The sequence below is a fragment of the Coptis chinensis genome, chromosome 6 (assembly GCF_015680905.1).
Source record: "Coptis chinensis isolate HL-2020 chromosome 6, ASM1568090v1, whole genome shotgun sequence".
In the NCBI taxonomy this organism is placed as follows: Eukaryota; Viridiplantae; Streptophyta; class Magnoliopsida; order Ranunculales; family Ranunculaceae; genus Coptis; species Coptis chinensis.
This window is the reverse complement of record NC_141461.1, coordinates 70,037,556-70,052,776: the sequence shown is the minus strand read 5'-3', so window position 1 is coordinate 70,052,776 and position 15,221 is coordinate 70,037,556. Positions and strand designations below refer to the sequence as shown.

The 15,221-nt window shown below is 40.1% G+C and overlaps 1 protein-coding gene across 2 annotated transcripts; it reads right to left on the bottom strand.

Moving 5' to 3' along the window:
* Positions 1-901: 901 nt before the first annotated feature.
* LOC147494209 (B3 domain-containing transcription factor VRN1-like) lies at positions 902-13,982 on the bottom strand. 2 transcript variants are annotated; one of them, XM_086566145.1, is made up of 5 exons: positions 13,694-13,982; positions 12,863-13,187; positions 12,563-12,774; positions 12,010-12,417; positions 902-1,220 (listed from the first exon to the last, which is right to left on the bottom strand). In XM_086566145.1, exons 1-5 carry the CDS (start codon positions 13,835-13,837, stop codon positions 981-983), a joined length of 1,329 nt encoding a protein of 442 aa, XP_086422271.1. In that variant the 5' UTR covers positions 13,838-13,982; the 3' UTR covers positions 902-980. The 2 variants fall into 2 exon arrangements, with proteins under 2 accessions (XP_086422271.1, XP_086422272.1); XM_086566146.1 differs by having other exon boundaries at positions 12,049-12,417.
* Positions 13,983-15,221: the final 1,239 nt, after the last annotated feature.

The following is a 15,221-nucleotide window of genomic DNA, read 5'->3' as shown; positions in this document are numbered from 1 at the left end:
GAAAAACTTGGGAGGAATGGAGGATTACGCTTAGATGTTGTACGCATATTTTGCTTCTTACTTTTTTCAAGGAAGGCAAAGATGTTTTGTCAAATGTTAAACTATTATTAAAACTCTGTACTGACATGTACTGACTGACTTGATGATGATAAGTAGGATGAATATATAGTGCCCCAATAGTATTATGTAGATACATTGTGTGTATGGTGTACGTTGTCTATTGTCTTTTGATTGGAAGAATTAATTTAAAATTCAGTTTGATTACAGAACTTAAAGACTTGGCAAGGAGATTCTCAAGAGATTTTGGTATGTAATATTTATTCAAGACTTGCATGCAGGCCTCATAGCAAGCCTTGAAACTAGCTTTTTTTTGTTGTTGTTGTTGAGGGCCACACATTGAGACTTGGGATCTCAGCAGGAAATGCAAAGGTTGCTTAAAGCTGATGAGGGCAGGGTTCTCGACACATTAGATTTGGAATATTTTAAAAGCACCCGACTTATCTTGGAATGATGGAATCTGTGATGTTTCTTTTCCGACCCAATTAGTTCCTTCTTTCTTTGGGCTACCATGTCTACTCTCATCTGATTTTTTTCCCTATTTGAAAGCCTCTTTTAGTTTCATATCTACTTGCCTACATTAACACCAACTTTGAAAATCAGATATGCGATAAATTAATTAATGTATAAGTTAGTTGGTTTATGAAATATGAAAGGGTACCCAAAATGAAATAGGCGTATATAATGTGCCCATTACTACATTGTGTCTAGAGTGCCGATTGGCACGGGCATTCACTAGTTCTAAATATTCTACACAGTGCTCTTAAACTTAACTGTTATTTATGGCTCGGTTATCCTTGTTGTAATGGCTCATTTCCCAAACTAGCTATAACCAGAATCATTAAGCTTGAAAGTATCTTGTCATTGGTCGTCCAAATTAGATTAAAAAGGAAAATAAATTCTGAATTAGAAACACTATCACATCAGCAGTGAAATATGTAAACTTTGAACACAACATCTTCCTTCTCAATCATCTCAAACACACAAACATCCCCTTCTTTAATATCATTCTCTCTCTGGAATATAGGCCAACCCTTGCTCATCCGACCCCAACCTCGGTAGAAAAGGCACCCAACAGGCCATGTACACTCATCAGAAACTTGAAGTGTAACATGATCTAGCTTCTCTGTAAGATGTTTCTTGAGAAACTTGAATGGAAATATCTGCAAAAAAACAGAAGCCCAAATGTGATCTTGTTAGATAATGAAATGTGCAAGAGATATTAAAGTTACAAATGTTACATGTGATGAGAGATTTCACTAGAAAGTCACACCTCAATCTAGTTACTTTCTATCCCAAATGATTTCAACTTGGAGCTCACACCATGGAAATCACCCACCCAAGACTTTGGTAGTTAACACAACAAACTCAACATGCAAAGCCACTAATTTATCATCACAATCATAGCAAACAATAAATATGGAAGTAAATGATGCAAAGAGACACAAAAATTTAAGGTGGTTCGGTAAATGTTACATATATCCACACAAGAGCCGAGTTTCCTTTATAACAAAGATTGGAGAGTTTACAAGAGGTAACAAGAATCAAGAACAAGAAGCCTCACTCAAACCCTAGCTCAATAGAGCTCCCACAATTCTCATGAAATGAATCTCTCAAAGTTATCTCAAAACCCTAGTCTATTTTCTTTATATAGGTACACATAGAGAAAGGTGAGAAAAAAATGGGCTTTGGGCCGAAATATTGAGCAAGTGTCGAAATTCTGGAAAAACAGACGAAATGGGCCTTAACGATCCAAGCAGATCGTTCACTTCTTCCAACCGACTTCAACAGGTCGCTCGAGTTATTTCTAGGAGTTTTTCCCTCCAAATGACCTCGTCAGATCGTGAAGGAGCTTCAACCACGACACAACATGGTCGTTTAAAGCATGTTGGTCGGACATTGGAGCGAAGCTCGACGGTTCCATAACCCAACAATCTCCCACTTGAAACCTTCGAGATTCTACATGCACATCACATCTCAATTGTAACAACTCAATCCAAATTCAATTTACTAATGAAACACTCGGCTCATCCATCATGGTCTTCAAGCAAGAAGACCCGACAAAGTTGAACACTTCAACTTCATCTTCACAACACCCCTACCCTGACATAGACATGTCTCCGTGGTACTCCATGAATAGCACAATATCCATTTCACCGCTTCCCAATGATGTTTGCCAAGGTTAGCCATAAACCTCCAAGCAACTCCCACTGCATGGGATATATCCGGGTGCGTGTAAACCATGTACCACCGCCTAGGGCTTGTTGGAAACCATATGCAAGCTCTTTCTCAACTTGCGCACCATATTCTCTTTATCCTTCCATAAGAAACCCAACAGTTGCCGTGTGTAAATCTCCTCAACATGATCACAATGGAGGTAAGCAGTTTTCACATCTAACTGCTTAAGATTTAAATATTCCGCTACAACAATACTAAACACTGACTGAAAAGTATTTGGGGAGAATATCATTGCCAAATATTTCTTGGAACCATCATGTTCCTTCTTGACTCGATACACCCATTTGCTTTGTAGAGTCATGTCCTTGGGTACTTTGGCCAACTCCCAAGTGACACTAAAGACGAGGGACTTTGTCTCATCATGCATAACAAGCTCCCACTTGCTAGCATCACCAACCTCTAATGTCGCATCATAGCAATGAGGTTCACCATCATCAGTAAATAAATAGGTGGAGGGAGGATACTTCATGCTCGGTACAGTTTGCCTAGATAACCTCCTTGGTGCACGAGGTGGAGATGGACTTGGTGGTGTAGTCTCTTCACCCGAGACTATGGAACTTCCACAACACCACGACTCATATCAAAGCCTTCCAACTCAACATACTCAGTGTCACTATCTGTAACCGGCTCCACGGGCTGTGCTTCTTTTCTGTCCTTGTACAAAACCATCTCACTGAACAAGGCATCTTTGCTTCAAATAATTTTCCAGTTTTGGTAATCCCAAAAATGATAACCAAGATCATCATCGCCATATCCAATGAATGTACACTTGACATCAAGCTTACTCCTAGCTTGGTCACTAGTGTGCGCATAGGACTCACACCCAAACACTCTCAAATGGGAAAGGTTCACATCCTTCCCACTCCACACTTCCTCTGGAATCTTGAAATCCAAAGGTACTGACGGTCCTCGGTTGATCAGGTAAGTTGCTATACTAACACTCTCTACCCAGAATTGCTCAGGCAAGCCTGCTAGTGTACGCATACACCTAGCCCTATCTGTCAGTGTTCTAATCATCCGCTTTGCGACCCCATTCTCCTGAAGTGTCCCTCACAAAGTCTTTTCCATCTTGATGCCACTGTTAGCACAATACTTCTCAAAACCTGAATCAACATACTCTCCACAATTATCGGATCTCAGCTTCTTCACCTTGAAGCATGTCTCATTCTCAACCATAGTTTTCCACGTCTTGAACACTTCCAATACCTCGGACTTGTGTCTCAAGAAATAGACCCACACCTTCCTAGTATGGTCATCAATGAAAGTCACAAAATATAACTTTCTGCCAAGTGAAGAGACATTAGCTGGTCCCCAGACATCTGTATGAATCAACTCAAGCTTCCTAGCTTTCAGAGTTCGACCCATCTCCTGAAAACTCACCCTTCTCTGCTTTTCAAACATGCAATTTTTGCAAAAGTCAAAGTTCGTCGACTCTAATGGGGTTTACTAGTGGAGTGAAGGACTTGCATTTCTTTCTCACTCATGTAACCAAGTCTGTTGTGCCAAACATTTGGATCCTCTTTGCCATTTTCCACGACATTCGACCCACACCCATGTGTGGTCATGTAGAGAGTACCATCCTTGTTGCCTTTAGTGACTATTTTAGCGACTATTAGAGAACCCTTAGAGACTTTCCAAGTATCCCTCGTGAAGATTGTAACAAATCCTTCATTAGCTAATTGACCCACCGAAATCAAATTTTTCCTCAAATCCGAAACGTGTCGAACATCCCTCAATAACCATGTCCTATCTTTCAACTTGACACGGACATCACCTTTGCCAACAATGGCACAAGATTGGTCATCACCAAGAAAGACCTTTCCAAGGTCACCTTTGGTGTAGTTCACAAAGAACTCTCGATTTGAGGTCACATGGAATGATGCGCCAGAATCTAAAACCCAAGACTCCTTATTGTTCTCCATCGAACATATCAAAGCATCATCTTCCATTTCAACTACATTAGCTTCTTGATTCTTCTTGTAGTTGTCATTCCTTAGTGCTTGGCATCGGTTACTATAGTGGCCAGGCAAACCACAATTGTAACATATAATGATACTATAATCTCTAGGCTCATCACTAAGGGCATGAGAGTTCATTCTCCCCCTTCTATTTCTCGGTCTACCACGACCCTTGTGCATGTGCATCCCTTCGCTCTCGGTACTTAAAGCCGAACCCGATGTCGAGGCCCCATCCGAACTCCTTCGAATTTCCTCCGCTAGTATCATACTAACAACATTGTCGAATTTTAACTTATTCATTCCCGCCAAGCCACTAATAGCCGCAACCGTAGCCTTCCAACTTGGAGGCATTTGTCCTATTAACGCCAACGTTCTCACTTCATCACTAAATATAATCTCAACCGACTTCAATTAGTCTTTCGTTTAGTTGAATTCATTTAAGTGGTCCTTGAAGGAATCATTCTCCGACATTCTCATGGAGAAGAGCTTGGTAATAAAATAGACCTTGTTCGTGGCCGAAGGTTGCTTATACATGCACGTGAGTGCCTTCATGAGAGACGCCGTCGTCTTCTCATTTTTAATATTGAAGGCCACCGACTTTGAGAGACTCAATCGAATTGTCGCTAATACTTTTCTATCTTGCAAATCCCATTCACTTTGCTCGTAACTCGTTGGTTTCTCCCCCATCAAAGGTTCATACAAATCCTTCTGGTAGAGGTAGTCCTCAATTTGCATATTCCAATAGCCGAAGTTTGTACCATCAAACTTCTCTATTTTGTAGCTTCCTTTATCTGTCGTCATGACTTCCACTAAACCAAAAAACAACGGTAGAGAACCTCTCAGAGGAATTTCTTCAAACACCTACCTCTCAATGCTAAAGGTGGAGTATTTCCTCACACACCCTGTATATACTGATTCAATTACCTCGTTCTGATACTACTTGATGGGAGATTTCACTAGAAAGTCACACTTCAATCTAGTTACTTTCTATCTCAAATGATTTCAACTTGGAGCTCACACTAAGGAAATCACCCACCCAAGGCTTTGGTAGTTATCACAACAAACAAGGCTTTGGTAGTTATCACAACAAACTCAACATGCAAAGCCACTAATTTATCATCACAATCATAGCAAACAATAAATATGGAAGTAAATGATGCAAAAAGACACAAAGATTTAAGATGGTTCGGTAAATATTACCTACATCCACACAAGAGCCGAGTTTCTTTTATAGAAAAGATTGGAGAGTTTACAAGAGGTAACAAGAATCAAGAACAAGAAGCACCACTCAAACCCTAGCTCAATAGAGCTCCCACAATTTCCATGAAATGAATCTCTCAAAGTTATCTCAAAACCCTAATCTATTTCCTTTATATAGGTACACATAGAGAAAGGTGAGAAAAAAATGGGCTTTGGGCCGAAATATTGAGCAAGTGTCGAAATTCTGGAAAAATAGACAAAATGGGCCTAAATGATCCAAGCAGATCGTTCACTTCTTCCAACCGACTTCAACAGGTCGCTCGAGTTATTTCCAGGAGTTTTTCCCTCCAAACGACCTCGCAGATCGTGAGGGAGCTTTAACCACGACACAACATGGTCGTTCAAAGCATGTTGGTCGGACACCGGAGTGAAGCTCGACGGTTCCATAACCAAACAACATGCCAAGCTAATATATCTTGAAATAGTAGTACGTATGCAACCAAATTAAATGGTCACTAATTCACTTTCTTTGAGAAAAGTCCATAAGATAAGAGAAGTATCACATACAGTGTTGGAGCTAGTTATCCCTCACATGAGGAAGAGAGAGAAATCAGTAATGCTAGTCTGAAGAGGTCTGAGCATGCACGCGCTCAGATTGGCCTAAGCCGAAAGCACGCCCGAGCTCATGTTGCTGGACTTTTGTTTGAGGAAAAATCAGAGGGCGCGTGCGCTCGATTTTGCCTTGACAAGGGCGCGCCCGCGCTCACGTCTAAATTCCTAGTTTCTATTTTGCTACAGTAACTGCGAGATTGTGGGTTACTATATAAACAGAAACAAGGTTTTGGAAAACCACAAGACAACACAAAAGTCTTATGGAGAAACCCAATTTTGAAAGCTATCAAGATTGAGAGAGAACCTTTGCAGAGAGAAAAACCTGTAAAGAGAGAGAGTGATCTAGTAAGGTGGAGAGACTTAAGAGGAGTGATTGTAATCTTTCTTCCCATGTTATAAAAGGATCAGCTCTTGTGGAAGTAGGCACCATTGGCCGAACTACGTTACATCTTGTGTTGTGGTATGCTTTAATTTTCTCTGCATTATTATTTGTTATGTTGATAGTTGTTTAGAGAGTTGGGCATGCTAGTTTTAGTTGTAGTGAAAGTTTAGATCTTTGTCTGGAGATTGTTGTTGGTTCAATTGCAAGTTATCTTAGTAGTGGGGATTGATTGGTATCGTTATTCTCCAACAAGTGGTATCAGAGCCTTGGTTAGATTAATCTAGATTGTTATCCAAATTTTGCTCAGAAGTTGTTGACAAAATTCATGAGAGAAAATTTGAGTTGAAATAGTTTGTAGAGATAGACCATTCTATGAACACTCGCATGATTAGTCTGAATAGAGTTAACTACATCATTTTGAAAGCCAAGATAGAAGACTTGCTATATTGCAAGGACTTGGCACAACCTATTGAGAATGGGGGCGTAAAACCAGATGCAATAGTGGCGACTGAGTGGACCAAACTTGATAGAAAAGCAATAGGGTATATTCGACAGTGGATTGATGACAGTGTCTTCCATCATGTATCTCAAGAGACTACTGCTTTTGGCTTGTGAAAGAAACTCGAAGACCTCTATGAAAGGAAGTCGGCCAGAAACAAAGTGTTGCTCATTAAGAAGTTTGCTAACACGAAGTACAAACAAGGTTCTTCAATGTCTGAGCATCTTAATGAAGTATAGAATATCATCAATCAGCTGCACTTGATAAAGATTAATATGGGAGATGAAGTTGAGGCTTTGTTCCTATTAACCTCTCTACCCGACAATTGGGAGACGTTAGCAGTTTTCTCTTAACGGAGCCGCTAATGATGGAGTTATTTCCATGGAAATAGCTACCGGGGCATTGTTGAATGAGGAGACAAGAAGGGGTTCACAAAGCAGCTCCTCTAACTCAGAGATCCTTGTCACATAGAAGCGGGAGAGAGGTAAGAGCAGAAAACCATCTCATTCTAGAGGTGATGACAGAAGCAAATCTAGGGGTGAAGCTAGAACTCTTAAGGCAGAGAGACAGTGTTACTATTGTGCTACCAAGGGTCACTTTAAGTATGAGTGCATAACACTTAAGAGGGATGAGAAGAATAACTATGTATATGAAGACATGGTATAGAGGAACGAAAACACAGGCAGAGATACTACCGCACTAGTCGACGATGGTCTAGTGGGAATTGTGTCAGAATGTGGTGTGTGCTGTGTTAGTACCTCATGCCAGGATATAGAGTGGGTGATAGATACAGGAGCATCCTATCATCTATCACGTCACACTGCACAGAGGATTTTTCACTACCTACGTACAGCTGTGGTGAATTTGGTGAGGTAAAGATGGGTAACACTGGCGTCTCAAAGATTATAAGCATTGGTGATGTTCATGTAGAAACCAATTAATGTCAGCTACACCTTGACACTCAAGGATGTAAGACATGTCCCTGACATTCGGCTAAGTCTAATTTCCGCTGAGAAGTTAGATGATGATGGCTTTCTGAACTCGTTTGGTAACGGGGTATGAAAATTGAGTAGAGGTTCCATTATAGCAGCCAAAGGGAAGAAAACTTGCTCTCTTTACAAGACACAGGCTAGTCTGTGTAAAACAGAAGCAAATGCGGCAGAAGAAGAAGCTTCCTCCGAACTGTGGCATAAGAGACTATGTTATATGGGAGAAAAAGGCATGGAAGTTCTTGCCAAACATAAAAGGTACGCATTTAAATAGATGTACTTACTGTTTGGTAGAAAAGCAACACAGGGTGTCTTTCCAAAGATTCCCATTTTACAAAAAGAACAATGTCCTTGAGCTAGTTCACACTGACTTATGTGGTCCTATGAGAGTATAGTCCCATGGGGGAGCTTTGTACTTCTTGACTTTCATTGATGATGCGTCAAGCAGAAAGATATGGGCATATAGTCTAAAGACCAAGGACGAAGTACTTGGCGTGTTCAAGACTTTCCATAGCATGATGGAAAGAGAGACAGGGAAGCTTTTGAAGTGTATTCGCTCAGATAATGGGGGTGAGTACATTGGGCCATTTGAAGAGTATTGCCAAAGTCATGGGATTCATCATGAGCAGACCGTTCCCAAGACACCGTAACAAAATGGTATAGCCGAGAGGATAAACCGTACCATTGTAGAGAGGATGAGATGCATGATGTCTCATTCTAAATTACCTAGAAGTTACTGGGTAGAAGCAATGCGTACAGCTGTGCATGTGATCAACCTATCGCCGTCAAAGCCTCTAAATAGTGATTATCCAGAGAGAGTATGGTCAGGCAGAGATGTTGATTATGGATACCTAAGGGTATTTGGGTGTAGGGTATTTGTTCATATTCCCATTGATAAGAGATCCAAGCTTGATGACAAAGCCAAGCAGTGCATTTTTCTGGGTTATGGGGATGAGAAGTTTGGCTACAAACTCTATGATCTGATTAACAAGAAGGTAATCTAAAGTCGAGATATTGTGTTCTTGGAAGACCAAACCATAGCAGACTTTGAGGAAGATGAGAAGCTATAAGCTTTCACTAATGATCTTGTTGATTCAGAACTAGAAGTTCCTATTGTGGAACGTGTAGAAGGCATTGAGAATGTAGAGAACCATGAGTTTGAAGCTCATGATGATGATCTTATTGCTCATGATGGGATAGAACCTATTGGTATAGAAGATGTAGATGAAGTGCATGAACCACCACCTGAGCAAGCAGAAGTGCATCCTCTTAAGCCACAAGAAAATGGGGAAAGGCGGTCTGATAGAGAGAGACAAGCTTCAACCAGATATCCACCACATACGTATATTTTACTATCTGATGGTGGAGAACATATGTACTATCAAGAGGCTCTTGAAGGTACATACAAAGAGAAGTGGTTGAAGGCCATGCATGATGAGATGGATTCTTTGCATAAGAATCATACTTATGAGTTAGTTGAGAAACCGAGAGGAAGAAAAATTCTCAAGAATAAGTGGATCTACAAAGTCAAGTATGAGGAGAATAATCCATACCCAAGGCACAAAACTCGCCTTGTTGTAAAGGGATTCGGTCAAAGGAAAGGTATTGACTTTGATGAAATTTTCTCTCCTGTAGTGAAGATGACTTCTATCCGAGTGATATTGGGTCTGATTGCAAGTATAAACCTGGAGGTTGAGCAGCTAGATGTTAAGACAACTTTTCTTCATGGAGACCTTAAAGAAGATGTCTACATGGACCAGCCAGAGGGGTTTGAGGTCAAAGGCAAGGAGCACCTAGTATGCAAGCTGATAAAGAGTTTGTATGGGTTGAAGCAGGCACCGAGATAGTGGTACATAAAATTTGATTCCTTTATGGTGAAGCAAGAATACAAGAAGTCTGCTTCCGATCATTGTGTGCTTGTTAAGAAATTTCCAGATGGGGATTTCATAGTGCTCTTGTTGTATGTGGATGATATGTTGATAGTTGGCCCGAACATCAACAATATATCTAAGCTGAAGAAAGACTTGAGTAAGTCCTTTGAGATGAAGGATTTGGGTCAAGCAAAGCAAATACTTGGGATGCAGATCACTCGTGACAGAAAAAGTGGGAAGTTGTGGCTTTCTCAAGAAAGCTACATTGAGAAGGTGTTGAAGAGATTCAACATAAATCAAGCGAAGCCAGTTAGTTGTCCGATTGGTGGCCAGTTCCACATGACCAAAGAGATGTGTCTAAAGGGTGAGCATGAGCAGAGTTAGATGGAAAAGATTCCTTATGCATCCATAGTGGCCAACTTGATGTATTCAATGTTGTGTACAAGATCGGATATTGCTTTCGTCGTTGGTGTTGTAAGCCGATTTCTGTCAAATCCGGGCAAGGAGCATTGAGAAAGTGTTAAGTGGATATTGAGATATCTCAAGGGCACTTCCAATGTGTGTTTGTGTTTTGGTGGAAGCAAACCCTTACTTGAAGGCTACACTAATGCAGACATGGCAGGTGATGTAGACTCGATGAAGTCCACCTCCGGTTATCTAGTTACTTTTGTAGGGGGGCAGTTTCTTGGCAATCTAAGTTGCAAAAGTGTGTTGCCCTCTCCACTACAAAAGTCGAGTATATTGCAGCCACTGAGTGTTGCAAAAAGATGCTATGGATGAAGAGGTTCTTCGAGGAACTAGGGCTAAAACAAAAACAATTTGTAGTTCTATGTGACAGTCAGAGCGCCATCCATTTGAGCAAGAATCCGAGTTTTCATTCTAGATCCAAGCACATACATGTGCCGTTATCATTGGATTAGAGAAGTTCTCGAAGACAAGCATTTGTGTATCGAGAAGATCCATATCGACAAAAATAGGTCCGATATGATAACCAAAGTCTTACCGAAAGGTAAGTTTGATATTTGTTGTGCTACCGCCGGAATAGTAGCACACTCCTCCTGTTGATTTGGAAATTGCATGGAGGTATCCACCCTCACTGTTCGGGAGGGGGAGATTGTTGGAGTTATCCCTCACATGAGGAAGAGAGAGAAATCAGTAATACTTTCGTCGAAGAGGTCCGGCCCACACGCATTTCAGTTGGCATAAAAAGCACGCCAGCCATGTATTCTTGGACTTTTGTTTGAGGAAAAATCAGAGGGTGCGCGCACTTGATTTTGCCTTGACGAGGGCGCGCCCGCGCTCATGTCTAAATTTGTAGTTTCTATTTTGCTACAGTAACCACGAGATTGTGGGTTACTATATAAACAGAATTAAGGTTTTGGAAAACCACGAGACAACACATAAGTCTTACAGATAAACCCAATTTTGAAAGCTATCAAAATTGAGAGAGAACCTTTGCAGAGAGAAAAAGCCTGTAAAGAGAGAGAGTGATCTAGTAAGGTGGAGAGACTTGAGAGGAGTGATTGCAATCTTTCTTCCCACGTTATAAAAGGATTAGCTCTTGTGGAAGTAGGCACCATTGGCCGAACCAAGTTACATCTTGTATTGTGGTATGTTTTAATTTTCTCTGCATTATTATTTATTGTTGATAGTTGTTTAGAGAGTTGGGCATACTAGTTTTAGTCGTAGTGAAAGTTTAGATCTTTGTCTGGAGATTGTTGTTGGTTCAATTGCAAGTTATTTTAGTAGTGGGGATCGATTAGTATAGTTATTCCCCAACATACAGTACATTTATGTTTAAAGCTTAACTGCGAGCTGAAAAGAAATTGATTGGCAAAGAGCCCTATTTTGGTGTTTTAGGGTGATTTTACCATCTCAGAGAGCTTGTTGTTTAGTTAAGTAGGGGTATTTTAGGGTGATTCTTTCTTAGAAAGTTCAGTAGGGGTCATTTGAGATGTTGTTCTCAAAGGATTAATTAAAGGGAATGCAGGCCTTGTCAAAGTCTATATAAGAATCACAATGCATGGCAGTGGTAGTATTGCCTGAATACTAGTTTTAGTGTTTCTACAAATATATTGTTTCCTGGACCATTTTCCACTAAAAGTCGTACGAAGAAACATAATTAGCTAGAAAACATTTAGCAATTCTAGATAGTATACATAACAGAGTATTTTGATTCGGAAAAGAGTAAGAAAAAGCTGACCGTATAATTATTGTTCACGTAGGCTTTTCTCATACGTACTGTGAAGGAAGGATATTTAAGCTTCAATGCTCTGGCTGCTTTAAGTGCTCTACTTTCATCAACTCTGTCTTCTTGTTTCTCCGGAGATTGATGCCCATCCTTCATGTTCAGAATTGTTGGCAACTTATCTTTAGCCTTGGGGAAAATGTGAACTTTCAAGAAAGCATCCTTAATCATTTCAAATACACAAACATCCCCTTCCTTAATCTTATTTTGCTTTGCAAACTTTGGCCAACCTTTACTTAGATGAGCACGATGGTTATTATAAACAATGAATTGAACAACCCATGTACGCCCATTTGAAGCCTCAAGTGTTAAATTCCTCGAGTTGTCTTTTAAATATCTCTTGACAAAGCTGGGTGGTATTGGCTACAAAAGAAAAGCGTTAGCATGCTCGCAATTCTCATTATTAGATGATAGCTTGTCTAACATTAACTTTGATAACCGCAAACTTTAGAACCATACCGACCTAGTGCATACATACAAAGAGCTATTTGGAAAAGAGCAAGCTCACCGTGTAATTAGTCACATAGGAGGGTTGCATAAGAACTTTGAAATAAGGGTGTTTAAGCTTCAATCCCCCTGGTAGTCCAATTGCTCCATTGTCTTTGTGCTCCTTAAAGGACGACCTCTTTGCCGCAGAAGTTCTAGTAAACGAAGGTCCTTTTGCAAATGGAATGTTAAGCACCTTTTCTTGTTTTTTCGATGAATTATGTACATCTGTATCTACACAATGACTGACGATAAGTAAAAACCACAAGCATATAAAACTGAAATTAACCACACCGAAAAAAAAACTGAACAGTAGAAATACCTGATATAATAAGTCCTTCCTCTTCAGATTCTTCACAAGAATTGGCTTCTTCAAGATCATCAATGTTGGGTGGATAGTGCATCTCAGAACAATTCATACCAAATATAATGACACGAAAATTAGATTTTCCACTGTATCGAAAAAGTAAAAAATGACCAGCGGATATAGAGTAATACTCTAGGAATTCCTGCCAACCATTACGAAGAAAAATCTCGCCACCAGTTATCCACAACTTTAGTTGCCACCTTTTTCCATCAGGAACACTTAGGAGTGCGAAATCAGACAAATCCTTACTAAACTTCTGCACGAACTTCGGTGGGAGCCTCTGCAAATTAAGTTACCAATGTAAATGAATAAGTAGAAGACCAGTGTGGCAGTGTGGACAATAGAACTGTGATCTTCATAATGGTTAGTACAGATTACAGAATAAGAGTTTCATTCAAGTCATGTTTCTCTTGTAAATAATCATAACGCACAACTATGCTTGCGTAAACTTGACAGAATGAACCCCATGCGTTTTAAGGTTTTGTCTGGGAAAAGGGATTCAACTTGGGGTAGTTTCTAAGTGAAACTAGTATTCATTATACTGTTTCATACCAAATAAAAGTTCATTAGTAGGCTAGTTAACTGTTTATTTTGAAAATGCTGTTTCAATTTTATAATTTTTTTGGATATATTCTACTGTAAGCAGAGTGAATAAAGCTTGGAAACACATAGGCAACTTTCTTTTTTAACCAAACTGAAAATTAAGAATTGATATTTATGGAGATAATTTTAGCAATGAACTTACAGTCCACATAAAGATGTTCTAGCGGAGGATGATAATCTTACAAGGCATTGCTGTGGAGTGTTGGAGGGCTGGTGAATGATCTTGTAGAACTCAAATCCCTCCTCCTCCTTTTTCGCTTGCAACCGCGGATTCAAGCGGCGTGCAACATCTGTACCGACGCGTCCCTGTCGGAAATGGAGATACATTATCGTAGGAACAATGCTGTCTAAACTTGCTCCTTCCTACACTCTCCTATTCCAAAATATATCAACTATGTTGTGCAAACTGTAAAGATCTCTTCACAGTTCACACTGATACAATGTGTTAGAAGATTAATTTAAGGTAACCACTAGTCCAGTAATGAATCATTAATGTCCATATGTAGTTGCTCAACAACCATCATTCGAGCCTTCAAGATCATTCTGAACGAGGAGGGTGTTGTGACTTCATGTTGAAAGCAATGCCCTTTACTCTCGAAGAATCTTTGCTATTTTATTGAGCAAGAAAACTATAAATACTTTGCATATCACCACGTGATCCACATATCAGCTAGGAATCTAGGATTTATACCGACATCTGTGAACTGGATTCGGAGAGCCAGATGATGGACTCCATATCACCTTTCTGAGCTAATTTTGACTTTATGTTGTCATGTGCTGGTCCAGTGGTCCCAACCGAAATCCATATCACGTTTATGATCTAATTTTGACTTAACTGGAATCCTCAATCCTAAATATATATCATGGTAGTATGGTCAAAGGCCTCCATGAAAGGTATAAATCTGGCTGGTAGCGAAGGTGTTTCGACAACGTGGTATGGTATGACTGTATGAGACTACAATGTCAACATGGTATGAGACAACAATAATAACTCGGATTGCTTTAAGTCTTTCAATAGCAGTACAATGTACGCAAGCAGTTACATGGTCCTCTGAAGAACGAAGATTTTATGATCGAAGTTCCCATTTGGAGACTCGACTAGGCCTAAAAAATGTCTGTAAGTTGCATAAGTCTTTTATGGACTCAAGCAAGCTCCAAAGAGCTTGGTATGCATGGCGAGCTTGGTCAGGTCCTATTGAAGCTGGAAATTATCTTAGAAGCAGATATTTCCTATTTCATAAGAAGAGATCACACACTATGTTCTTGTTGCAGAAAGCCACTATTCTATCTAACGCAATTCACTTATACAATAGCTCAACACTAAGTTTGCAATAAAAGTCTCTCGCTCTGCTGCGGCTGAAAGCAGTTTTCCCCTTCTTTCTCTACAACTTTCAAATTTAAATCTCTTCTTTATTATTCTTCTTGAGTTATTTTGCTGCCTCTATCTTGTATCTTTGAACTCGCCTCTCCCCTTCTGTGTTTCTCACTTATCTGGTGTGTTGAGTTTGTTAGTTTCCTGGTAATGTTAGTGGGTTCTTCTGCCGCCCCCCTCTCCTTTCTGAGGTGCTCTCTTCTCGGTCTCCTTGTGGTGGAGAGTTACCTGGTAGTTAAGTGGTTTCTTTCTAGCAGGTGGTTACATGGAACTCAGGGCAGGAGTTTCAACTGGTGGGTTGGAGCCAAGAGAAACATCAAAGTCCAAAATTGAAAAACT

Coding starts and splice junctions, on each gene's coding strand:
- LOC147494209 (XM_086566145.1), bottom strand. CDS start 13,837: ATGTATCTCCATTTCCGACAGGGACGCGTCGGTACAGATGTTGCACGC. Junction 13,188..13,693: donor ACACTCCACAGCAATGCCTT/GTAAGATTATCA, acceptor CTTAATTTGCAG/AGGCTCCCACCGAAGTTCGT. Junction 12,775..12,862: donor GGAAGGACTTATTATATCAG/GTATTTCTACTG, acceptor GTCATTGTGTAG/ATACAGATGTACATAATTCA.